At 51.3% G+C, this 26,066-nt stretch overlaps 1 protein-coding gene across 2 annotated transcripts in view; it reads right to left on the reverse strand.

Annotated features, from left to right (window-relative positions):
• Window positions 1-2,399: 2,399 nt before the first annotated feature.
• ATOH8 (atonal bHLH transcription factor 8) overlaps window positions 2,400-26,066 on the reverse strand; it is a 42,436-nt gene continuing 18,769 nt past the window's right edge. For both annotated transcript variants that reach the window (XR_011569283.1, XM_019970316.2), the window contains one exon: window positions 2,400-3,441. Coding sequence is in view for 1 of the 2 variants with exons in the window: in XM_019970316.2 (XP_019825875.2) it covers window positions 3,436-3,441 (6 nt within the window). In the remaining variant the exon portion in view is untranslated. The remainder of the gene's footprint in view (window positions 3,442-26,066) is intronic.

Here is a 26,066-nt window from a genome sequence, read left to right on the forward strand (position 1 = left end):
GCCAGAGTGGGTTGCCATTCCATTCTCCAGGGGATCTTCCTGACCCAGGAATCAAATCCAGGTCTCTCGCATTGGAGGCAGATTCTTTACTGTCTGAGGCACCAGGGAAGCCCCAGTATAGCCCCAGCTCAGCCCAGTTAGTAGTACCCAACTCTCTGCCCCGTATCTTGGGCACAAAGGAGCCCTGTCTGCACCTTTGCTCCCTAGGCAGTCCCTGCTCATAGCTCTGCTACCCAGTTCCCTGCCCCTGGGACCTACTAGCTCTTGTATCTCACTGACTTGTGAGGAAGGGGAGACGAGTGGGAGGGTTAATCAGGAAAAGAAATGGGACATGATGAAGTGGAGGGGATTTGGGGAGGTCCAGGACCACGTGGTGGGCCATAGGGATGGGAGGAAGGACGGTGTGGGGAGATGGAATCCACAGGGGCCCTGGCCATGCTATGACCCCAGAAAGTGGCCCAGGGACTTGTAGAACCCTTCCCCAGAATTTACACCTCTCTTCTGGGACCATCTGAGGTCGGAACCAAGAAGGAGCATGCAGCCTGTGTGCATGTTGTTTTTGAAGAGCCTGCTGACGCTCAGCCTTGAGCTTGGGGGGATCTCCGACTTCCAGAGCTCTTCTTTGTGGTTTTGCCCTTTGGAGAGCAAGAAGCACGTGTGCTGCAGGAACCAAGCATGAACCAGAGGTACACACATGGACATGGTGTGTACACACATGGCCTCCTACATGGGTACACGCCCGCCGTGACTGAGCCACCCCCAGTGTGTGGAGCCAGGACCCAGAGCAAACAACGGAGCATGGAGGGTATGTGTGTAAACGAATCTGCAGGGGCCCTGTGACCACACTCTCAGCTGAAACAGGACAAGTGCTCTCAAGGCTCCAGGAAGGCGGCTCTTTATCACTTTTATTTTGGTGAGGGTCTTTTTGCACGGTTATTTACACAAACTGTTGAGAAGGCTGCCAATGAAATGTGAATCCATGGGAAATGGATTTTTCTTCCCTGGGGATGTACACGGTGGATATCTGGGCATGCATGTGCGTTCAAGAAGGAGTGTGTGTGTGTGTGTGTGTGTGTGCGCGCGTGCATGCAAAAGAATCAAAGCTGCTGTATTGGGAGAGAAGCTAGAAAAGAAAAACATGGAACTTCTTGTCACTCATATGTGTGTATACATTCATACAGTCATCTGATGGTATCACAATTATTTGCTTGTATATTTACACACACACACACACGTCCACATTTTTAGCACAGCCTGTATTTCACATCAGTGATTTTAAATCACTTTTTTTGTCAGTGATCTAACCCCACTTAATCCAGTAACTCTCAACCATACCTACACATTGGAATCACTTGGGGAGCTTTTAAAAGTTCCAAGTGCCCAGACCAATACAGCAGAATTTCTGAAGATGGAACTTTGGCATTAACACTTTATGTCAATATTTAATAACCTCCTTAGGTGATTCTAATCTCTTTTGAGGGCTGAAGACTTCTCTGCATAGAAAGTTCTTCTTCCATTCCTCTGCTCAGAAAACTCCTATTCATCCTTCAAGACCTCTGCCCCTCCTACAGCCCTCCACACTGACATTCCTTTCAGAGTTCTTTTCTTATTACCCCTCCCCCATCCCCAGGAGGGCTTCCCTGGTGACTCAGTTTGTAAACAATCCAATCCACCTGCAATGCAGGAGACCACCTGCAGCACAGGAGACCAGGGTTTGATCCCTAGGTCGGGAAGTTCCCCTGGAGAAGGAAATGGCAACCCACTCTAGTATTCTTGCCTGGAGAGAGGAGCAAGAGAGAAAGGAGCAATTCCATGGAGAGAGGAGCCTGGTGAGCTAGAGCCCATGGGGTCACAAGAATTGGAAACGTCTGAGCAACTAAACCACAACCCAACCACCCCTGCTGGGCTATTCTGTCCCATTCAAGGCCCACTGCAGCGCACGGATGGGACAAAGCCATGCCAAGACCTTGAGCCGGAACTGGCTTATAGGGCTGGAAAGGTGTTAACAGCACAGGCTTTGGAGTGAGGCCACCGTGTGAGACCTGGCTTTGTCACTGACCTGCCCTTCTCCTTCTGTATTCAGGTTCCTCATCTGTACAACAGGATAAAAAATTCAGTCCCCACCTTATAAACTCACGGTATGGAGTAAATACGGTACAAGCAGAGAAAGCTCCTCACGTGTTCCTGACCTGGCCTCCTGGTCACTAGTCTAGGCCAAGGCCATGGCGAAGGTCCCACCCCACCCCGTCACACACACACACACACACACACACACACACACACACACACACACATTCATTCACACACTGTTCATTTCTGAAGCACTCTCAACCTCTTTCCTCCCCCTGACTGACCGGCCAAAGTCCTGGTCACCCACAGAGTCCATCAACACAAGCAAGTGTTTTCTTTACACATTGGGGCTTTTACTTCAATTTGAAGCAGATGGTTGAGCACAGATGTGAACAGCTTTGGCCTTGTGAGCACAAGGAAAGAACAGGCCTTGGCTTTGAACATGCCTTCCTCCCCACGTTACTGGCCCATTCCCCTGGTCCCTTCCTCTCCTCTGCCCCCCTGCACAACCGTCACAGACCACTGGCCTCCAGGCAGGGCACTCTCTCATGTGTCCTGTCAGGAGGGCGGGCCCCTGGCAAGGAGTGGCTGGCCAGGCCAGCTGGGGGCAGGTCACCTCGAGGCAAGTCCCGGGGGTGGGGTATGGGTGCTGCTCCCCCTACATACTCACTTCTCATGATGCTGAGGGCCCAAGAAGGAGCCTGGGCCCAGGGAACATGGAAAATCAAGGTCAGAGGCCTGGGCAGCCAGTGGGAGGGAGAGAGGGGCTGGGATCTCAGATCCCACTCCCCACAGGCACCCCAGCCTCCCTCTCACAGCCCCTAGAAGATGTATCTTGGGTCCAGCCAGCTCAGGGCCAAGTGGAGAAAGACAGTTCCGGATCATGTCTGAAGTCACCAAACATCCATCTCTTCCATGAGTTCCTAGTGGAAATGTTGACTTGTCTTTGGCCTGAGATGGGACCCGGGCAACACGAGGAGCAAAGGTCACAGAGCCACAGTGTGGCTTTTCACCATGGGGTCCTCTCACCCCCAGTTTGTTCAGTGTCCCTGTTGAATCTTTGGCAATGAATTTCTGCAGCCAGAAGGACGGTGGGCCTCAGGCCCGGGCAAGGCGAAGACTTTGCTCTCCCCACCCCACCGGGCAGACAGCAAAGTGCAAAGTCACCGTAGAGTGGCTGGGGGTGGGGGTGTGGGAGAGGGTGAGAGGGAGGCAGGCTAGCTCTTGTCCTGAGAGGAGGTGGTCTGAGCATCCGGTGGCATCTTAGAGAGGAAGACGAGGCTGGACTTGGCAAGCTCACCTTCTCCTCAAGCTTGACTTGGAAAGAGGGCCCACAGCAGCATCCTCAGGCGAGCCCATGGCTGGTCACTCCTGAAGGAATCAGCCAATGGGAGAAAAGGGATAAATTAGGAGGATAGGATTAACATATATGCACCATATATAAAACAGATAATCAACAAGGACCTACTGTATAGCACAGGGAACTCTACTCAGTACTCTGTAATAACCTATATGGAAAATGAATCTGAAAAAGAATAGGTATATGTATATGTATAATTAATCACTTTGCTGCACACCTGAAACTAACACAGGAGGCAGTCTCTTGCACTGCAGGCAGATTCTTCACCAGCTGAGCCACCAGGGAAGCCCCCAAATCAAACACACTCCAATACAAAAAAAAAAAGCTAAGAAACAAACAAAAAATAAAATAGCTAAGCTAAAAGGATATATTGTATGGTGCAGGAAATATAGCCAATATTTTTTAATAACTTTAAATGGAATATAATCTATAAAATTTTTGATTCACTATATTATACAACTGAAAATAATATAGTATTTTAAATCAACTATACCTCAACAAACAAAAAGAAACAACCAACGGGGATGTCCTGGTGGTCCAGTGGCTGAGACTCCTTGCTCCCAGTGCAAGGGGCCCAGGTTCCATCCCTGATCAGGGAACTGGATACCACATGCCACAACTAAAGGTCCCACGTGCTGCAACCGAGACCTGGCACAGCCAAATAAACAAACTTTTAAAAAAAGAAAAGAAGCAACCAATGGTCAGAAGCACCCCCCACACACACACTGGTCCTAACTCCAGAAGGCCAGCCTGCACCGGGTGCCAGCGCCCGCGGCACCTGCTCTTACTTACCCTCACGGCTGCTCCAGGAAGGACCCATATGGCTCAGGCAGGGGCTGCATCTTGAAGGGTTCAGTAAGGGATGGAGCCACCACTTGGACCCAGGACTGGCTGCCACCAGAGCCCACAGTGTCCCCTTACTCCCCACCCCACCCCCACTGCATTTTAGAAACACTGCTGATTGAGCTGGGCTTCCCAGGTGGCGCCAGTGGTAAAGAACCCACCTGCCAATGCAGGAGACACAGGAGACATAGGTTTGATCCCTGGGTCGGGAAGATCCCCTGGAGGAGGGCATGGCAACCCACTCCAGTATTCTTGCCTAGAGAATGCCATGGACAGAGGAGCTTGGTGGGCTACAGTCCATGGGGTCACAGAGCGTAAGACAAGATTGAATTGACTCAGCACACATGCTGATTTAGTAGGTTTGGGGGATTGGAGGGGGTGTAGCAGGTAGAAGGAGCTCAGGGACCCCTGGTCCTGATACCCAGGTGTGACCTACAATCCCCAGGTCACACCTCCAAGGAATGTTAGAGTCAGCCCTGCCCCTGCCCACAGGAACGGCATCCTCACCTCCTTCTCCCCACATCCTTCAGACAAGATACTATACCAGCAGCCAGGAGGCCGACTCTAGGTGCAGCCCATCCCCCCACCAGCTAGGCCTCAGTGTTCTTATCTATAAAATGACAGTGTCTTCATCTAGTGGAAATAAGTGAATTCTGACCTTGAAATTCTAATGTAGAAAACAGATGAGCATGGTTCTGGTCTATTTGAATCAGGAGAGGGTGCGGGACACAGAGAGAAGGGGACCCAGAGTCTACAGTATTGCTTCCAACGTGGAGCCTGGTGAAGACTCTGAGAACTCGGGTGCTTCGGGGCAAATTGGAAAACCCTTAACTTAGACCATCTTTCAGTCCCTTGCAATCCTGACCTTCAGAAACTTCTCTCTGGCCACTGAACTTGCTGTTGCTCATGAGAAAACTGACCAAAGGGTAGGATTTGCTATAGGAAGGGATAGGAGATGGGGAGAGGTCATAGGGGCTGCCAGGGCTTTAGCTTTGGAGGGAGATCAGAGCTGATGGGGAGGCTCTTCGGGGCTCCAAGTCCACCTAAGAACACTCAGGAGAACAACCATCCCTTAACTGGGCACGCAAACCCCTAGCAAAGCAGTGCCAAATACCTCTCTCTTGCTTCTTGCAACAACCCTGAACAAACAGCTAAGCACTTATTTTTGGAACAGAACAGCTGTCAGGCACCTCCGACGTGCCAGGGAACCTTCTCACATCCCCCATCTCAGAGGTAAGTGCTACCTACGAGTTGGCGGCACCAGCATTTGAACCCTGATCAGTGCTGTTTATCCTAACACACGAAGGCAACTCCTGCTGAAAGGGAGGCTTGGGGAGCCAGGCTGGAGCCAAACCACGAGGCTGGAGGGGCTGCTAACCACAGGCCCCGGTGAGCCTCAGGCCTGGGCGGCCGATGGGCAGGCGGCCAAGGTAGAGGCTGGGGCAAGGCTGGAAGAGGGGTCCAGGGAGGGCGAGGGACCTCCGCCAGGAGGAGGGAGTATCCTCCGGCTAATACAGGCTAAGACAGGGGTAAAAGGAAAAGTGAGAGGAGGGAGCATCTTGATGTGGTGAGTTCGGGCTCACATTCTCCGAGCCCATGGTGTGTGCTGGCCCCAGCAGGAATCTGCTTTTTGTTACTGAGTCTGAAGAGGAGGATTAAGAAGCGGAAAGGAAACCCGTGGGGATGGCACTGGGTCTGTGGTCCACGTGGTGATTTACAGCCGCGTCATCCCGGCGCTGGCTGCCTGGGCGGGCCGGCCGAGGACTGGCCCCAAGTTCCTCCCTTGCTCAGTCCGCCTGCGGTCAGAAAAGGCGCGCGAGGCTGGGGCAGCTGGAGCCGGCCCACTGGCTGCTCTGTCAAGGCACGGCTGCCCAGCCGGGCTCTGCCCCAAGCCATCAGTAGGGCTCTCAGACTCCACGGAAGCCATGGCTACCACCAGCCCAAGGCCTGACCTTCAGTTCTCAACCCCACCCTTTCCCTCGCGTCTATACTGAACCTGCCTTCCACCACCCACCTTGGACCAGGAATCCCACACATCATAACATCATCCATCCAAGGAAGCCTTATGTCAACTGGGGCGTGGCGGGAGAAACAATGGGAAGTCTTAGGTGCCAAGACCTTTTCTGCAAATAACCAGCTGTGTGACCTTGGGAAGCTGACGCTCCCTGTCTATGATTTAATTCCTTCACCTGTATGGCAAGTACAAGTCCATGCATGTGGATAAGCACTCCCCAAAGGGTTGTTCTGCAGAGAATGAGCCAGGTGAGGCATATCCCATGAGTCTTGGAAACATCACAGACCTTGGCCCCATCTTGGAAGTCACTGTATGGGCTTCCCTGGTGTCTCAGCTGATAAAGAGTCTGCCTGCAATGCAGGAGACCCAGGTTCGATCCCTGGGTCAGGAAGATCCCCTGGAGAAAGTCACAGTATATATGGACATATTAAAAGCTCTGAAAAATCCTGCAGTCAAGAAATGTGTATGGTTTTATTTACCCAGCATTTTCTTTTGATTGTGTGATTGTGACTGCATTGAGAGGAGAAGAAACTCATTCCAATCTTTCCATTATTCAAGGCTACCCAAGGGGCTTCCCTGTGGTTCAGTGGTAAAGAATCTGCCCACCAATGCAGGAGACATGAGTTTGATACTTGGGTTGGGAAGATCCCCTGGAGGAGGAAATGGCAACCCACTCTAGTATTCTTGCCTGGGAAATCCCATGGAAGAATCCCATGGAGAAGTCTGATGGGCTAAAGTCCATTGGGTCCCAAAGAGTCTGACATGACTTAGCGGCTAAACAACAATGAAAGGGCATTTCAGGGAGGCTGGAGGAAAGTCTCAGGAAAGCTTGCAAACCTCAAGGGGCAATCTATGCCCCTTCCCTCCAGGTGCCCTGCCAACCACATCATTCGGCCACATCCAGGCCCTGCTTCTTTACTGCCTGTCTCACCATCGACCCAGTCTCTCAACATCCCCACCCCAAATGCCCAGTGAAGGCAGGCAATTGGTCCAGCCTCAGTCAGATTTCTTACCATGGACCCATCAGCTGTGGCTGAAAGATAGAAGACAAATCTACCTATGCCATCCCTCCAGAAGAGGCAAGGTGTGTGTATAGGTGTGTGTACACATGTACACATGCAAGCATAATTGCAAATACATAGGAGAGGGTTGGGCTTACTCTCCACTGTGACAACCACACCACAGACTCCTTCTTACGTAACCCCTGGCCACATCCTGCTCCAGGTGAGAAATACAGCTTGCATCCCATCCAGCTCTGGACTTTTTGTGAGTGGTTGTTTCCACTGCAGCCAAGGCTCTGGGTGTGGCTGGGTAAGGGTTTCGTGGTCCTGAGGAGCCCCCTACATGGTCCCTCAACAAGGAAGATGCCCTTTAAATACAGGTTCTGCCTCTCACTAACATTGTTGTTCAGTTGCTCAGTCATGTTTGACTCTTTGCAACTCTGGTCTGCAGCACGCCAGGCCTCCCTGTCTTTCACTGTCTCCTGGAGTTTGTTCAAACTCATGTCCATTGAGTCGATGGTACCATCCAACTATCTCATCCTCTGTCACTCCTTCTCTTGCCCTCAATCTTGCCCAGCATCAAGGTCTTTTCCAATGAGTTGGCTCTTCACATCAGGTGGCCAAAGTATTGGAGCTTCAGCATCAGTCCTTTCAATGAATATTCAGGGTTTATGTCCTTTAGGATTGACTGGTTTGACCTCCTGGCTATCCAAGGGACTCTGAAGAGTCTTCTCCAACACTACAGTTCAAAAGCATCAAAAAGTCTTACTATCGTAAACTTTAAAAATGACTAGACAAGATCCCTCCCAGGTCCCTTTCAGCAGGTCTGATGTGTGGAGTCCGATTGAGGTGATTTGGTCAGTGTGACAAAGTGGCTGTGTTTATCACATTCAGGAATCACCTTTTTTTTTTTTTTTTTGGCCACACCACACAGCTTGTAGGATCTTAGTTCTCTAAGCAAGGATAGAACCTGCAACCTCAGAGGTGAAAGTGCAGAGTCCTAACCACTGGACTGCCAGGGAAGTTCCAGAAATCATCTTTTGATTGTTCACTCATTTGTGGTCGGAACATCAGCTCCACAGGGCCAGGGATGTGGTCTGTTTTGTTGGCGGTTGTAGCCTCAGGGCCTAAAACAGTCTGGACACACAGTAGCATCTCAATAAATATTTGCTATTTGTTGACCACGTGAGTAAATATTTCCAATCACTGCCTTTTTATTTAATGTAGCGATTATGTGCCACAGGTAGGTTTCCTATTTCAAATGTGTCACTGGACATTTTGGCTAACTGTGCCTATAACCGTTGTGAATTCAGGAACTGTATTGCATCTTTCTGCTTTTGTTCACTTCCAATTTTTAAATTTCTAATTATACTCCTCTGCTTACTAAGTTTGTCTCTGGCTTTAAGTGGATTGGTTTCCTCAGAGTAATTTTATCACTGTAGGCCATTTAAAAAAATTATTATTTCTGCCTGTAAGTTGTTTTACCTTTCAAGTTCATTTTCAGTCACTTTACTTACTTAACCATGTTTCACTGTTTTCAAATTACACAATTTTTCTATAGATAAGCAATGTGGATACAGCCTTTTATAAGCAGAAAAAGGCATCAAATGGTAATGAAATCCTGAGGTTTTTTTTTTTTTTTTTTATGGTTTGTCCTTAAAGGAGCAGTCAGATTGCAAGTGTTATTTTAACACTAAAATATGAAAGACAGGGACTTCCCTGACAGTCCATGCTTCTAACGCAGGGGGAGTGGGTTCAATCCCTGGTTGGGGGACTAAGATCCCACAGGCTGCATGGTGCAGCCAAAACATGAAAAAAAAAAAAGAAGAATGAGGCTTCCCTGGTGACTCAGTGGTAAAGAATCCACCTCCCAATGTCCCAATGTAGGAGACATGGGTTCTATCACTGCTCTGGGAAGATTGCATATGCTGTGGAGCAACTAAGCCCATGAAGCACAACTCTCAAGCCTGTGCTCTAGAGCCACGCTCTGCAACAGCGGAAGGCACTGCAGTGAGAAGCCTGGGCACGGAGACTAGAGAGTGGCCCCCACTTGCCACAACTAGAAAAAGCCCAAACATAGCCACAAAGACCCAGGGCAAGCAAAAACTTTTCAAATTTATTAACTAATTTTTAAAAAATACTAAAAAATATTGAGACAAACGAGGGGCATCAGAGATGTATTTTGCAAGACCCACACTATCAGGCATTATTTTACTTTCATCTTTTTTTGGTGGGGGTGGGGGGTGCCAGGGAAAGCTGAGCTACACAGCTTGTGGGATCTTAGTTCTCTGACCAGGGATTGAACCCAGCCCTTGGCAGTGAAAGTGCCAAGTCCTAACCACTGGACTGCCAGGAAATTCCCTATCTTTCACTTTTATGTAAACCAATATGTAGGCTAAAAGCGGATTTTGTGTTTGGTTCTAAATGCTGAATGCTAGGTTTCGTCTTGGCCTTAAAGTCAGTGGGGCTCTGGGGCCATGGGCAGGCTGGTTGATCTCTCAAAGTCTCAGTTTACCCATCTTTAAAATGGGCACAGTAATAGTACCCACCTTTAGGTCAGTTGCAAAGAATCAATGGGACAAGGGAGCCACATGTGCCCAACAGGGTCTGACCCACAACTGAAGCACCAGTTCCCTACAAAGAGCTGGGTCCTTGGGGTGACTCACTGGTGTTTGAAAACATAAAATGGTATCATAGGCTGAAAAGTCTCAAAACAAGTAACCAGAAATAGTCACAAGGAACCAACTGCCATCTTGGCCAGAAACATCCAGAACAGGAAGCAATAAATCCATCCGTGCATGCTTAGACGCTTCAGTCAAGTCCAACTCTGCAACCCTATGGACTACAGCCTGCCAGGCTCCTCTGTCCATGGGATTCTCCAGGCAAGAATTCTGGAGTGGGTTGCCATTCCATTCTCCACAGTATCTTCCTGATTCAGGGATCAAACCCACGTCTCTTATGTCTCCTGCATTGGTAGGTGGGTTCTTTACTTACTAGCACCACCCAGGAATCCCAAGATGGTGTGTGTGCTAAGTTGCTTCAATAAGCACAATTTTTAAATTACCGAGATCACATTCACAATGAATAAACAAGTGAAATGTGGTATATTCATACAAAAGAATATTACTCAGCCATAAAAAGGCAGGAAGTACTGACACGTGACAGAACGTGGGTAAACCTTGAAAACAGTACACTAGGTGAAAGGATCCAGACACAGATGTTCAAGTATTATATGATTCCATGCACACGAAATGTCCATAACAGGGAAATCTATAGATCTGTGGTTGCCCAGAACTGGGAAGGAGACAGGGACCGCCAAAGCTTATGGGGTCTCTTCTGGAGCTGATAAAAATGGTCTAAATTGGGGGTTTCCATGCAGATGTGAGAGTTGGACTGTGAAGAAGGCTGAGTGCCAAAGAATTGATGCTTTTGAACTGTGGTGTTGGAGAAGACTCTTGAGAGTCCCTTGGACTGCAAGAAGATCCAACCAGTCCATTCTGAAGGAGATCAGCCCTGGGAGTTCTTTGGAAGGAATGATGCTAAAGCTGAAACTCCAGTACTTTGGCCACCTCATGCGAAGAGTTGACTCATTGGAAAAGACTCTGCTGCTGGGAGGGATTGGGGGCAGGAGGAGAAGGGGACGACAGAGGATGAGATGGCTGGATGGCATCACTGACTCGATGGACGTGAGTCTGAGTGAACTCTGGGAGTTGGTGATGGACAGGGAGGCCTGGCGTGCTGCGATTCATGGGGTCACAAAGAGTCGGACACGACTGAGCGACTGATCTGATCTGATCTGATCTGATGGTGGTCCAGTGGTTAAGACTCCACACTGCCAACGCAGGGGGCCCTGGGAGTTCTACTCCTGGTCAGGGAACTAGATCCCACATGCCACAACTAAAGATGCTGAAAGTGAAAAAGTGAAGTTGCTCAGTCGTGTCCGACTCTTTGAGACCCCGTGGACTGTAACCCACCAGGCTTCTCCGTCCATGGGAAAAGATGCTGAGGCCGCACTAAAAAGAAAAAAGATCCCACATGCTGCAAAGCACATGGTAATAAATATCCAGCGGGCTGCAACGAAGAGCCAGTGCAACCAAATATTAAAAGAAAAAAGGGGGCAAGAAAGAAAATGCTCTGAATCGGTTGTGTTGATGGCCACATTTTAGTGAATATCCTAGAATCTATTGGATTGTAAGCTTTAAATGGGTAAAGTATAATCTCAATAAAACCATTAAAACTTCCGTACATGCATAGATAGTACAGGTTAATTGTAGAAAACTTAAAAAACACAGGCAACTAAACAGAAGAAAACCACTGAAATCACCTCCCCCTCTCCACCCAGAGAAACCATGCTAGCTATAGGTGATTGCTCTTTCACACGCTTTTCCTTTTCTTTTCCTGGCTTTTTTTTTTTTCTTACTATTTCCATTTAAATTTTATTTATTTCTTTTATTTTTGTCTACCCTGGATCTTCGTTGCTGCATGGGCTACTCTCTGGTTGTGCTGCATGGGCTTCCCTTTATGGTCGCTTCTCTTGTTGTGGGGCACAAGCTTTAGGGTTGTGACACCCAGGCTTAGCCACCCTGAGGCAGGTGGAATCTTCCCAGACCAGGAATAGAATCTATATCCCCTGCATCGCAAGGTGGATTCTGAACCACGGGACAACCAGGGAAGTCTTAAGGTGGCTCAGTGGTAAAGAATCCGCCTGCCAAGCAGGAGACACAAGTTCGATTCATGGATCAGGAAATCCCCTGGAGGAGGAAATGGCAACCCACTCCAGTATTCCCGCCTGGGAAATCCTATGGACAGAGGCGCCTGGCAGGCTACAGTCCGTGGGGTTGCAAAGAGTTGGTCACGACTTAGTGACTAAACCACCACCACCACAGTTGATTTACAATGTTGTATTAATTTCAGGTATACAGCAAAGTGATTCATATATATATATATATATATATATATATATACACACATATATATTCTTTTTCAGATTCTTTTCCATTGTAGATTATTACAAGATATTGAATATAGTTCTCTGTGCTATATGTCCTTACTATTTATTGCATACAGCAGTGTGTATATGTTAATTCCAAACTCCCAATTTATCCCTTCCCATTGTTTTCCCTGTTAGTGGCCATAAGCTTGCTTTCTATGTCTGTGAGTCTGTTTCTGTTTTGTAAATAACTTCGCTTGTATCACTTTTGGATTCCACCTATAAGTGATATTATATGATATTTGTCTTTCCCTGTCTAACTTACTTCACTCAGTATGATACTCTCTAGGTCCACACATCCACACACTTTTCCTGTGCTTAGGCAGACCTGTATCAGATTTCTTGGGAGTGAAATCAGCTTGCACAAGCTGTACCGCAAGCGGGTGTTTGTGTTTTCTCGAACATTCCAGCCCATTCATCTTTGCATTTGGCAGACCTGCTTCCACATCTCCAAGGGGCCTGGCTCTGCTGAGGTTATTCTGGGCACATGCAGAGGCCTGGGCTTCTGGCCTCCAAATTTCCCAGGGAACTGGAAGCAGGTATGGCTCAGCCCACCCCTAGCGCCTCCTGCCTCGCCTGGCCTGGGCGCCACGGGTGACAGGCAGGAAATTTATGAGCAGTTGGAGCTGGCTGCTGTTTGCTGAGGGCGGGAACATGGTGTGAATCAAGGATCACACTGTGTCCTGGCTGGGAGGACTCTCAAGGTCTTAGAGCTGCAAAGTGATGGCCAGAGCCCCTTGTGAGCCGGAGGACTCCACCTAGGGACCGTGAACTGGGGGAGGAAATCCACTTACTCAACAAAGATTTATTGAGTTCCTTCTGAGTGTCAGCTCTGTGACAGGCACTGGAGTTAGAGGCCCTGCCCTGGGGCAGCTTATAATCTAACCCCAGGGCAAAGCTGAAACCACCTCTGGTTTAGTCGCTAAGTCATGTTCGACTCTTGGAGACCCCGTAAACTGTAGCCTGCCAGGCTTCTCTGTCTGTGGGATTTTCCAGGCAAGAATACTGGAATGGGTTGCCATGTCCTTCTCCAGGGGAATCTTCCCCACCCAGGGATCAAACCTAGGTCTCCGGCGTTGCAGGTGGATTCTTTACCAACTGAGCTATCAGGGAAGCCCACTTGAAACCACTGTTGCTGGTAAATGCTGTCTAGGCACCTTTCCCCTGTCCCACCAAGCTGCTCACCAGAGGAGTGAACTCAATTGTCAGGGGCCCTGGGCTGTAGGATGCTGTGACTGCCTGTGATACAAGGAGGCCAGGTCCGGAGCATGGCTCGGTCCAGAAGTCCAAACTCCTTGCTGCTGGGACTTTTCCTGGTGGTCCAGTGGCTAAGACACAGTGCTCCCATGCAGAGGCCCTGGGTTCAATCCCCGGTCAGGGAATTGGATTCCATATGTCGCAACTGAAAGTTCACATGTCACAACTAAAGGTCCTGCCTGCTGCGATGAAGATAAAAGATCCTGGTGCCTCAACTAAGACCCAGCACAGCCAAATAAATAGATACATATTTAAAAAAATAAATAAGCCTCTTCGGATTGAGGCTAATGGATGTGTTCAGACCTCAGGGTCAGTCAAGCACATACGGAAGAACTTTCCTAGTGGTAAGAAACAACAAGGGTTACTGTGCTAAGTACAGAGGATCCCTCCTGGGCTAAGATGCTAGAGGTGGAACTGGGACGCAGGTACCAGGACCAGCTCTGAGACATCCCCATGCAGTCCCCCAGTCCCCTGTTCTGGTTACAGCCTAGCTTCCAGTTATTCCTGCCCACAGAAACAGAGACTCCAGGAAGGTGGGGTTCTGCTGGTCGCTGTGTCCCCAGTTCAGACAATGCGGGCTCCAGATCCACCTCACTGCAGGCTGGGGACATGTGTTTCCCTTTGAAGCCTCCAAGAGCTTCATGCCGACTTCTTCTCTCTCCTCTGTGCTCAACTTATGGTTGGCGCAACTGCCATCGCCTGCCCACTCACCCCACACAGTGCCACCATGAGCTCCTGAAAGAGGGGGCCAGGTCGTCCTCGGCTCCCTGTCCCCTCAGAGCTAGGGACAGAAGTCAGTGAATCCATTGACAGAGGCCTCGTCTGGAGCCCACTACACTCCTTTGCTGTTGTACGGCCCTTGGGAGGTGGCTGTTGTTGTTCCCATTTTGCAGATAGGAAAATGGAGGCCCTAGGTCACACGCTAGGATGCAGCAGAGCAAAGCAGAGCCCTAAGCCCCTACAAGGTTCAGCTTCTTCACCAGCAAAAAGGACTAGAAAGTCCCCAAGCCATCCACCCAGCTGCTACCTCCCTGGTTCTAAGGAAATCTCAGCCTTCATTTACTGGGGCCTAAGTGAAGGTGGCTGACCGTGGGAGGCCTGGCACTCCCAGAGTCAGGCCAGTGCTAGGAGGGAGCCCATGGTCCTTCAGGGAACCGGCAGGGAGACCAGGCCCCACCATGCCAATCCCTTCTTGTGCTGCAGACCACTCTCTCTGGTGACCAGGCTCTGCCTCTGTCTCCATACTCGGCCTGTGTGTCTCTGTGCCAACTCTCTCTTGACCGCCCCTCTGTCTCTCTCTCCAAGTCCCTCAGCCTGTCTGTCTTTCTTGGCCCCCATCCCACCCCACCCCACAGTACAGGGCGAGGGTCAAGCTGGCCTGGGTGAGGCCTGAGCCCCAGCTGCTGCAGCCTCCCATCTGCTTCCCATCCTGGGAGAGTGTCCAGCCAACTCCACTTGGCTGCACACTGCTCTTCCAGACCCCAGAAGCACAAGGAGCCCCTGACCTTGCCCCACAGACAGGCTGGAGGGGAGCAGACAGCTGGGCAGACAGGTGGCCCAGCCAGGTGAGGAAGGTCCTGCTCCCTGGAAGCTTCCCATGGGCCCTGACTCATGACTCCCACACAATCCACCATCAACACTACACTCACACACACACACACACACACACACACACACATATACACACACACACACATACATCCCCAACCACAGTGTCAGGGATCCCCAGGGCTTAAGATCGCTCCCCACCACCCTTCTGCACATCTCCGGTCTCCCCTCCCCAATCCTTATAGCAAATTGACAGCAGGAGTGATAGGGCACCAGCCAGACAAGCCAATGCATGCCAAAGTGCCAGCCTGCAAACCTTTGCAAAGCCCACAGCCTGCAAGCCTTTGCAAAGCCCACAGCATGTCTTCAGGAGACCCTCGGTAAGAGTCTAGCTGTTTCAGGATGCGTGAAGGCAATAATGGGGTGGCTGGGAGAAGCCATGAGGCCCCGGACAACCCAAATAACCAAATGATTTCTGTAAAAACAGTGTCCAAACCCATCCTCTGGCCTTTCCCATTGTCCCTAAGCCCCTTATATCTAGACTCTGAAGCTACCATGGGATCCAGGGAGTGTTGGGGCAGCTCTGATCAGGGCCCTTTACTCACCACCACCTTGACTATCAGTGACACCACAGAGGTTCCAGGAAGAAAAATGAATGTTTCACCCACACATGTACACACACACACTTAAATGCACACAGCGACACTCCCGAACGCACACCCACCCCCATTGAGAGGCAAGGCAGCACGGCGGTTAAATGTTCCGGCTATGGCATCAGACGGACCCTGTGTGAAGCCTTACTTCCCCATTCTACCAGCTGTGTGAATCTGAGCAGTTACTTAACCTCTCTGTGCCTCTGTTTCTCCACCTATAAAAGGGTAATAATAGTAGTCTACAGTCTGAGGTTGAAGAGAGGATTAAAGAACACAATGGCTGGACTTCCTTGGTGATCCAGCAGTTAAGAATCTGCCTCCCAGTGCAGGGCACACAGGTTCAATCCCTGGTCCAGGAAGATCCCATGTGCCTTGGGGCAACTAAGCCCATGCGGCACAATTACTGAAGCCCGTGTGCCTAGAGCCTGTGCTCCGAAACAAGAGAAGCCACTGCAGTGAGAAGCCCGTGGACCACGGCAAAGAGTAGCCCCGCTTGCTGCAGCTAGAGAAAGCCAGTGTGCAGCAATGAAGACTCACCCAGCACAGCCAAAAATTAATTACTTTTAAAAAAAGAACACAATGGCTGGGAAGCCAAGCCCTTAGCGCCAGGCAGCCACGTGTCAGTGCGCACATGTGTGTATGCATGTGTCTCCCCCATTTGCACGCCAGTTGACCACAACAGGAACTGTGTCTCCCCATCAGGTGACCAGGGCTCCACTGGGGGCACCAAGGAGATGCCCATGGGACATCGTGGAGGACTGCTGGAAACAGCTCACTTGCTTGGACTTCCACACTTCTATTCATTTGGGGAACACTTATTGAGTGTTCAGACCATGCCAGGCTCCATTCAGAGCACGTGAGTGTCCCGCAGTGAGCAAAACAGACAAGGACCACCCCCCTCACCCACCCAGGAGAAGCAGCCCCCGAGCTGAAGTGAGTTTCCCTAGAGAAAGGAAGCGCGTGTTTTCTGTGCCCGAATGGCTTGGACAGGTCCCAGTTCTTGATAATTGATGCACTTCCCTGCATTCTCCGTCCGATGCTACTGGATGTACTTTGGCTTCCTCTTGACAACTCAAGGTCAAGCCCGGGGAACATCAGCCTACAGAAGACCCTCCAGGTCCCGGAGGCTTCTGGGCTCTTTACCCTGACACTGAATGGCTCCATGCCTCCTGGCTCTTCTGAGCCTCTGGTGTTGCTCTTTTTGTTCTTCTGTTTCTTCCCACGCCATCAGACCACTGGCTGTGGTTCTGGGGGCTCTCACTGCACCTGCTCCAGAGCTGGCCTCCCAGCCGTTTCTGCCCAGCTGCTCTGACCTGGGACACCAGGGAGTCATGCTTATAAGAGCTGTGCGCAGACAGCACAGTGGGCTTAGAAGCAGGGCTCCCCTGTGAACTTTCCTGTCTGGCCTCTGTGTCACTTACCCCGAGCTCCAAAGGGTGGGGTCTTTGTCAGTTTTGTCCCCCAAAGTAACCCAGTACCTAGGACAATTCCTAGCACATAGTAGGAATTCATTTGTTCTTGAAGGAGAAAGAGGGATGATTTGAAAGAATAGCATTGAAACATATAAGTACCATATGCAAAATAGATGACCAGTGTGAGTTTGATGTATGAAGCAGGGCACCCAAAGCCAGTGCTCTGGGACAACCTAGAGGGATGGGGTGGGGAGGGAGGCGGGAGGGGTGTTCAGGATTGGGGGGACACATGCATATCTGTAGTCAATTCAAGTTAATGTATGGCAAAAACCATCACAATATCGTGAAGTAATTATCTTCCAATTTAAATAAATAAAATTTTAAAAACTATTTATTTTTAAATGAATGTAAAGGGTCCTTCAAGCTTGCTTCATCTTTTTGTCCCCATATACAGATACAATAAATGACGAACCACAAATGGACACCACAAATGTATGTGTATAGCTGAGTCCCTTCTCTGTTGACCACAAACTCTCACAATGCTGTTAATGGGCTATACCCCAATACAAAATAAAAAGGTTAAAGTTTGAAGAAAAATAAAAGAACTACTGCATGTAGTGGGTTGGCCAAAAAGTTTGCTCAGGTTTTTCTCCACGATCTTACAGGAAAACTGCTGAACTTTTTGGTCAACCCAATGATTGCAGAGGAGGAGGGTTCTGCCCCTGGGTGCACAGGGCTAAACCTTTGCAAATAAGCACACTGGCTGCCACCCACAGCCTCTGTGTGTGTGGTGTGGTGTGGTGCTGGTGGGGAAGGATGTCAGGAATGCCTCGCTGTCCTGAGGGCGGAAGCAGAGTAGTTCTCAGTAACACCTTGTCAGTGCTCCCCGGGCTGTGGGTGGGGTCACTGGGCTGCCCCTGTGCGCCCAGCTGCCTGGCTCTACCCTGCCTGCTACAATGGAACCCCCTCTAAGGCTCCTGATCCCTCGGGAAAAGGGGGAGATTTGAAACCTATAAGTTCCAGGCATCTCCCCAGTGCCGGAACTCAGCCTACCACGTGTGAGGCCCTCCATCTGATTCTGGCAGATAGTGACTACTTATGCCCAGCAAACCTGTGCATGTGTGCACACACAGCAGAGGGGCAGACCTGGTGTCCACTGCCTAGCAACCCAGGGTAAGTCACCGGATGGGGAGGGGACATGTGGGCTCCCTCTGCCCACCTCTGTAATGGACAGCAGTGACCTCTAGGAACACCAGTGACTAACAAGCTCATCCAGCTGAGAGGCCCTCTCATGGCCATCATTACCTTGAACCCTCCTCACCCGTGGACATCTCTAGCCATGTCTTACAAAGAAAGCGAAGCTTGGAGAGCCCGAGGCGACAGAGCTCCCAAGTGGCTGGGCTGAGACTCAGACCCCAGCCCCCCAGCATGGGGCCCTGCACTGCCAGACCTCTCACCTTGGGAGAATAGGGGCCACTGATGGTCTAGACTCAGGAGTGCCTGTTTCACAGAAGTGGATGAGCCTTCCTAAGTCTTGCCCGGCCACCCAGCTGGATAGCCCTTGGTGACTTCACCCCCCTAAGTCCCAGCCTCCTCATCTAGCTCCGTTAGAAATGTGGGTTTCAGGAGGTCACCGCAGGACTAAAGAGGAAAAGGAGTGTGAGAGGCTCTGCACAATGAAAAGCACTTGCAGACTGATGAGGCCACCAGTGGCCTGGCCCAGCCACCTGGGCTCTCTGGGCCTCAGTGCTGCGCAGTGGAAATGGGGCTGCTTCCATGCTCAGTCGCTTCAGTCATGCCCAGCTCTTTGCGACCCCATGCAGTGTAGCCAGCCAGGCTCCTCTGTCCACAGTATTCTCCAGACAAGAATACTGGAATGGGTTGCCATTTCCTTCTCCAGGGGATCTTCCCGGTCCAGGGATTGAACCTGCATCTCCTGCATTGGCAGGCAGGTTCTTTACCACTAGCACCACCTGGGCTACCGGCCCTCAATTTGGGGAGCTGCAGTGAGGAATGGTAAATTCATAGAGATGAGGTTCTGGTACTGTGGTTAAGGTTATGACACTGTTTAGCCTCACTGGGAAGAAAATCACTCTGTCAGAACTCCAGGATCAACTTTTGAGAAATTAGCCACGTGGCTGTTGACCTGGCTGCCCTCCCAACTGAGAGGACCTGATGTCCTCCTCTGTTTCAGGGAGAGCACTCCCTGTTTCAGCCTGGGTAAGGGATGTCCGGGAAGGATTGACTGAACTGGTGAGGAGGCAAAAGCTCTTACTGGCAAGGTCCTGCCCTGCCTTGGATGTAGTGTGTGGATGAAGTACTCAGTGCTGTGGCAGCCATTGTGTAGCCATGAGGTACAGACCAAAAATGAAGCCTGAGGTCTTAGCATCACTGGATCCTGGGATCCAGGGAATAGTTACATCCCTTCACCTTTCCTAAGTGTGAGAAACAGGAGCCCTGTTAGTTTAAACTGCTGCTTGAGGAGTTTTTGTGATCTAAAATACAAAGCTTTTCTTACTGATTCAAGCCAACAAGAGCCAGAATTCTCCAAACAGGAGCCTGGGAGGAGCCCAGGGGCACTTCTGTGTCTGTGTCTTGAAACCCCTAGTTCATTCTTCCTAGAGTCTTAGCCTTCAGCCCAGGAACATTCAGGCCCAGATGTGTGGATTTTCATGGAAGGAATGCTGTGCATTATTTAGTGGCTTCCTATGGGGCTTCCCTGGTGGCTCAGATGTTAAAGAACCTGCCTTTAATATGGGAAATCTGGGTTTGATCCCTGGGTTGGGAAGATCTCCTGGAGAAGGGAATGGCAACCCACCCCATATTCTTGCATGGAGAATTCCATGGACAGAGGAGCTTAGCAGGCTACAGTCCATGGGGTTGCAAAAAATCAGACATGACTGAGCGACTAACACACACACACATATGTGCCAGGAGCTGGGACACAAAGATGAAAGGGCTCACAGTCTAGCTAGAGAGGTACATTAAACATACACTGTGTAATGTAATGTAGTACAGAGTTTTTGTTTTTTTTTTTAATTGGGGTAAAATCGCTTTACAATGTTGTGTCAGTTTCTGCTATACAATGAAGTGAGCCAGCTATATGTATACATATATCCTCTCCCTCTTGAACTTCCCTTCCACACCACCCCTATCCCACCCCTCTAGGTCGTCACGGAGTACCGAGCTGAGCTCCCTGTTATATAGCAGCTTCCCATTAGCTGTCTACTTTACACATGGTAGTGTCTATATGTCAATCCACAGTATAGAGCTTTAATATCACATAATTTATCAGGTAACAAATTATGTAAAATACAATATAATGACAAAAAATGAGCTCTAAAATATTACATAATAGAGGATCACATAATATAATATGTTCTATCATAACTTCATAGTGTATCACAGGATGCTTGCCTGAATTAGACTCTACTCACCCCTATGTAAGGGCATGGAAGTGGCCGTGCTGCTTTGGGGCCCTGAGGAGGCTGTGGTGGGGGTCAGAGAGGGCTTCCAGGAGGAGCTGAGCCTTCCAGCACGAGCAGGAGGTAGCCAGACAGACAGCAGAGAAGGGCATTCCAGGCAGAAGGGACAGTATGAGCACAGAGGCCAAAAATAGCCCCTCTGGGTGAGGAGTTCCATGTGGCTAGAGTGTAAATTGGGATACCCAGAGTGACCGGCTGGAGCCAGGTCACTTGGGGGGAGGGGCAGGTGCCTGTGGGAAGCCCCCGAAGGGTCTCAAGTGGAACAGGGAGGCTCTCTCCCAAGCGGAACACACCTGGCTCTCAGCAGAGCTGCAGGGAGGGGCTCAGGTGGGAATGAATCGAGCCAGGGAGGAGCTGGGCAGTGGGGCCCCAGGTAGCCGTGAAGTCTGGGCAGAGAATGAACACCTTGAAGGTGTGAGAGGCTCCCTACTTCACCCTCTAGAAACATTTACACCAGGAGGTCAAGGAAGGCAGCGATCTATACTTTGCCCTAGAACAGGTCTGCCTCCGGTCTGTGGGGGCAGGAAGAAAAAGAATGACCAGCTTGAGGACAGGTGGGGAACCAGGGCCTGCTGGCACTCCCTGTGCCTGGCTGTCCATCATATCAGGGGCAGGGGCTCAAGGCTGGGCAGTGGGCAGGACAGGCCTGGTCACTCCAGTGGGAGGGCAGTCTTGCCCCCCTGCCCCCTGCCTGTCCCTGGTCCTCTCGAAGCCCCTGGGCTAGAAAGCAGGCTCTGGTCACTGGACAGACCCCACATCATCACCAGAGGCCTGGGGCCAATGGCCACCAGTCCTTCCCTCGTCCCTCCTCAACTTCGGCCCCACAAAGACCAGGAGACACAGGAGGAAAGGCAGAGTTCACAAAATAATTTCACATCCTTTGTGCCACTGATCCCTGGAAAGATAGGGAGGCAGGCTGGCATCTCCCGGATAAGACAATGGAGCTAAGCCACCAGTCGCACAGCCCCCAGCGCAAAGCTGAGACCAGCCTCAGCGTCCAGACCACACACCTCAGGCCTCAGCAGAGATGGGGGAAATCAGCCCACACCTAGCCCTTCGGATCAGGAGATCAACTGCCCTGACATTGTGATAAATCTCAATATTTTGTCCTGCAGAGCTGCCATCTCTCCAAGTGAAAATGGGCAGAGAGGAGAAAGGTGTGAAGTACCGACCTGAGGAAAGTGCAGATGAGAGAAAAGTGAAAGTGTGGTCACTCGGTCGGGTCCGACTCTTTGCTACCCCATAGACTGTAGCCTGCCAGGCTTTGCTGTCCATGGGATTCTCCACCAAGAATCCTGGAGTGAGGAACCATTCCCTTCTCCAGATCTTCCTGAGCCAGAGATTGAACCTGTGTCTCCTGCATTGGCAGGCGGGTTCTTTTACTGTCTTAGCCCAAGTGCAGATGAAATGCCCTCCAGAGCCAGAGCCTCAGCTGTTGTAGGAAGAGCCGACAACCCATAGCAGTATGGAAGACAGGTTTTTTCCACTGCTGGGGTGAGGGGTGGCTGAGTTTCTGGGTCTCGCGGAATAGGGTGGGGGGCAGGCAAGGAATAAAGGTTGGTAGGACTTGAGAGAGGAAAGAGGAAGCCCCCAGTTCCCTGCCCCTGACCTGTGACACCCCCATGCCATCACCAGCATCTGACACCTGGGGAGGGGTCCCTGTCCCCACCTCCACCTGGAACCCTGGGCCTGACTCTCAGCTACTCCTCAAGGGTCCAGAGGGGTCTGAGGGAGGCAGACAGGCCTTGCCCTCTCCTCTCCTCCCCAGTGCTGGCCTCCCAGTGGCCAGTACTCCCCCAGCACCCCAAGGGCCCCTGATGACCCTCCCAGGAGGCGCCCAAATTCCAGGCAGACATCTCCCAGAAGTTTCTGGCAGCGGCAGCAGTTCTTAAAAAAGGCTTCATGTCATACTGCAATCAGCCAAGGAGCCCAGCACTGGGCGTTTCATTAACGCCACGCTTCTCCCTAAGCGTCTCCTTCTGATGAGCTGGTGGGGGTCTCTGCACCCTCTCTGCCCTCCACCCTTCCTCCAGTTTACGATTTTCCCCTGCACCATGCCCTCCAGGGCACCTTCTTCCTGCCCTGTCTCCTCCAGCCAAGGTTTTACAAAAACAGTCACTTCTAACCATCCCTAATTTTAACAGCTTAGAGAACAGGGAAAAAAAAAAAAAAACAGTCGGGCATCGTCCAGGAGACTTAATGAGGTGGCCTTCAGGCACCTCCGAGGAGCAAGAAAAGTCACAACTGGTGCAAGAAGAGGAAGAAACAACATTAAAAGCAAACAAGGGGAAACGAAATAAAAAGCAGAGATAAAGAGTCGGGAGAAAACAGCGGCGCCTGAGAAACAGGGATTCCAGCCGCCAACTTTTACGGCGTCCAGCCCTGTTATTCATAAGCGAGTTTCCTCTCTCACAAAGGACCTTTTGCACGGTTTTCCCTGCTGCCTCCAAACCAGCTGCTCGCGCTGTTGTATCGTGAGTGATGATGAGGCTCTGAAAGGGTTTTTTGGGAACAGATGGCCAGGGGAGAGCTGGGGAATGTGCCAGCAGAGGGCTGGGCGGGCTGCCAAGCCCTGCGGTGACTGAGTGCTTGGGCTTCCAGCTCGCGTGCTTTCCCTGCCCTCTGCCCTCCGTGGCGCCAGCAGGCCTTCCCAGCGAGCGCTCGGAACATCTGGAGTCTGGGGCTGCCAGGAGGGGGGGCCGCGGCGGCCGGGCGGGGGACCCTGTGTTCCAGCGGAGCTCCCAGGGCTTCGCCACCAGGCCTGCCTCGCGGAACAGCTAATCAAAACCACAGCGCCCGAATGGGAACCAGGCGCGCTCCCAGCTGCAGCCAGAGGCCGCCGGGCGACTTAACCCGGTGTCAGGCCTCGCTGGCGGCGGCGGCGCTGGGGGGCGCGGGGAGGGTGGGGGTGGATCGGGGCTGCTGACACCCCCACCCCCAGACCAACCCACCCCCCTTCACCCCCAGCGGCGGAGGGCTATTGGCTCCCTGAGGCTAAATGGAGTTTACACGCGCTGCAGTTGCAGCCGGGCTGCTTACATAAGAGCTCTTGCTCCCCTCACCCACACCACAAGGTCCTGTACCCCCATTTGCTGGGGGTCTCCCGGGGCATGGGCCACCCTGCTGGGCAGTACGTGGACTTTAGGGCCCTGCTGTCCGCAGGAGCTGAATGAAACCCTAGGAGATTGGAATCAAAGAAACAAAGCGGCTCCACTGCTTCTAGCGCAAGACCTTGGGCAAGTTACCGCACTTCTCGGGGCCTCAGTTTCCCCTCCGTGCAACGGGGGAAGTGGTGCCAAAGTGCAAGGTTAGCAAAAGGGGTAGAGATAAAGTATGGGAGGTGCTTGGCACCCAATGGGAACTCTCCACGCAGTCAGTGTGGTCTTTGGTATTGATGGTGGTGTTGTTCAGTCACTCAGTCATGTCCAACTCTTTTGTGACCCCCATATTCTGTAGCCCACCAGGCTCCTCTGTCCGTGGAAATTCCCAGACAAGAATACTGGAGTGGGTTGCCATTTCCTTCTCCAGGGGATCTTCCCGACTCAGGGATCGAACCTACATCTCCTGCTTGGCAGGCGGGTACTTTTACTGCTGAGCCACCAGAGTGAGTCTGTTTAATAGCATTGCTGCTGCTAAGTTGCTTCAGTCATGTCCGACTCTGTGAGACTCCATAGACAGCAGCCCACCAGGCTCCTCTGTCCATGGGATTCTCCAGGCAAGAACACTGGAGTGGGTTGCCATTTCCTCCTCCAATGCATGAAAGTGAAAAGTGAAAGTGTAGTCGCTCAGTCGTGTCCAACTCTTAGCGACCCCATGGACTGCAGCCTACCAGGCTCCTCCGTCCATGGGATTTTCCAGGCAAGAGTACTGGAGTGGGGTGCCATTGCCTTCTCCATTATTGCTTGTTCTTTGGTATGAACCCATGAACTTTGAAAGCCCATGAGTTTCTGGGCTGGTGAGATGCTCACCCCTTTTAAGGACGCAGGGCCAGAGCTCTGCCCTGAGCGCTGGACAAACAGGAATCCCCCATTTAAAACGATTTGCCCTCGGCTACCTTGGGCTGGTCATTCATCCATTCTCGGCACTGCCTGTTCCTGAGATGATCCTTCCTGGGGTTCCATATGAAGCTGTTACCTTGGAGCTGTAAATTCATGAGATTTCCTTCCTGGCACTGAGAAAAGGCCAGCCCTTTCTCCCATGGGATGTTGTTGAAGCCTTCCAGCAAGGCGGCAAGGAAGGTATGGAAGCTCTCTCTTTACACATGTGAGAACGGGGGCTCAGAGAAGTTAGGTAACACACCCAAGGTCACACAGGTAGAAAGTACCAGCGGCAGGACTCGAACCCAGGTCTGCAGAGCCAAAGCCTACTCTTCGCTTACTTCGTGGTCTTGCCAAGGATCTCCCTGTTGTATGTGCCTTAAGGTTAATGACAGCAGCACAGAAACTTAAAAGAACTGTAGGGTTCTCTCAACTGAACCCCCACCTATAGCATCCTGAACGGGGGACCACCAAGTCTTTCAAGGGGTTTCCAGGGTGTACCCTGGATCAAAGCGGTGCTCCAGGGGCTTCTCTGAGAGGTAGTGGCTTAAGCATCAGAGGGGACTTTCCGCGGTCTCTGTGATTTTCTGAGTGGGAGACTTTGCTTCTTTCTCACCGTCAGAGACCCTGAGTTTTCATTCGCACACAGTGTAGTGGGGAGGAGGGTAGGGGTCTGTGAGTGAGGGGAGAGGAGGGGAGGAAGTGAAGGGAGTGTGAAAGGAGAGGGGAAAGCAGCGCCCCAGCCTCTCCCCTACCTCGGGACCACCCAGGGAACATCAGACGGCCACGTCCTGCGTTCCAGGGCAGCCAGCTCCAGCCTAACCTGGGAGGCTCCCTGCCCAAACGAGCCCTCCAGCCCAGTGCCTGCCAGCCCTGTAGACTCACGGTGTCAAATGTGAGAGGGGAAACAGCAGCTGAGAGAATGCTCCACGTTAGAACAAACAGCTGGCGACAAACGTCTATGTAATTGGAATGCCAGAAAAAATAAATTGCATCCATTTTTATGACAAGAAGGGAATTTGATGGTGGTTTCCCACCCACCCCCCTTCTTTCTCAGCAGAGAGGGGCTCCATGGACTTTCAAAGCACATGGTATTTAACTCAGTAACATGGCCCAGAGGATGTAGAAATAGAACCTCCTCTCACCACCCCATTTCCATGCAGGGGGCAGGACAGGGAAGGGGCAGGGGGCCCCCCCGGGCACCTCTTACTGGCCAGTTCCTTAGGCCTCTGAGCCTCGGATTCATTGTTCCTGGGACAACACCAGGCTTCCCAGATAGCACTAATGGTAAAGAACCTGACTGCCGATGCAGGAGACATAAGAGATGTGGGTTCGATCCCTGGGCTGGGAAGATGCCTTGGAGGAGGGCATGGCAACCCATTCCAATATTCTTGCC

This window comes from Bos indicus, chromosome 11 (genome assembly GCF_029378745.1).
Source record: "Bos indicus isolate NIAB-ARS_2022 breed Sahiwal x Tharparkar chromosome 11, NIAB-ARS_B.indTharparkar_mat_pri_1.0, whole genome shotgun sequence".
NCBI lineage: Eukaryota > Metazoa > Chordata > Mammalia > Artiodactyla > Bovidae > Bos > Bos indicus.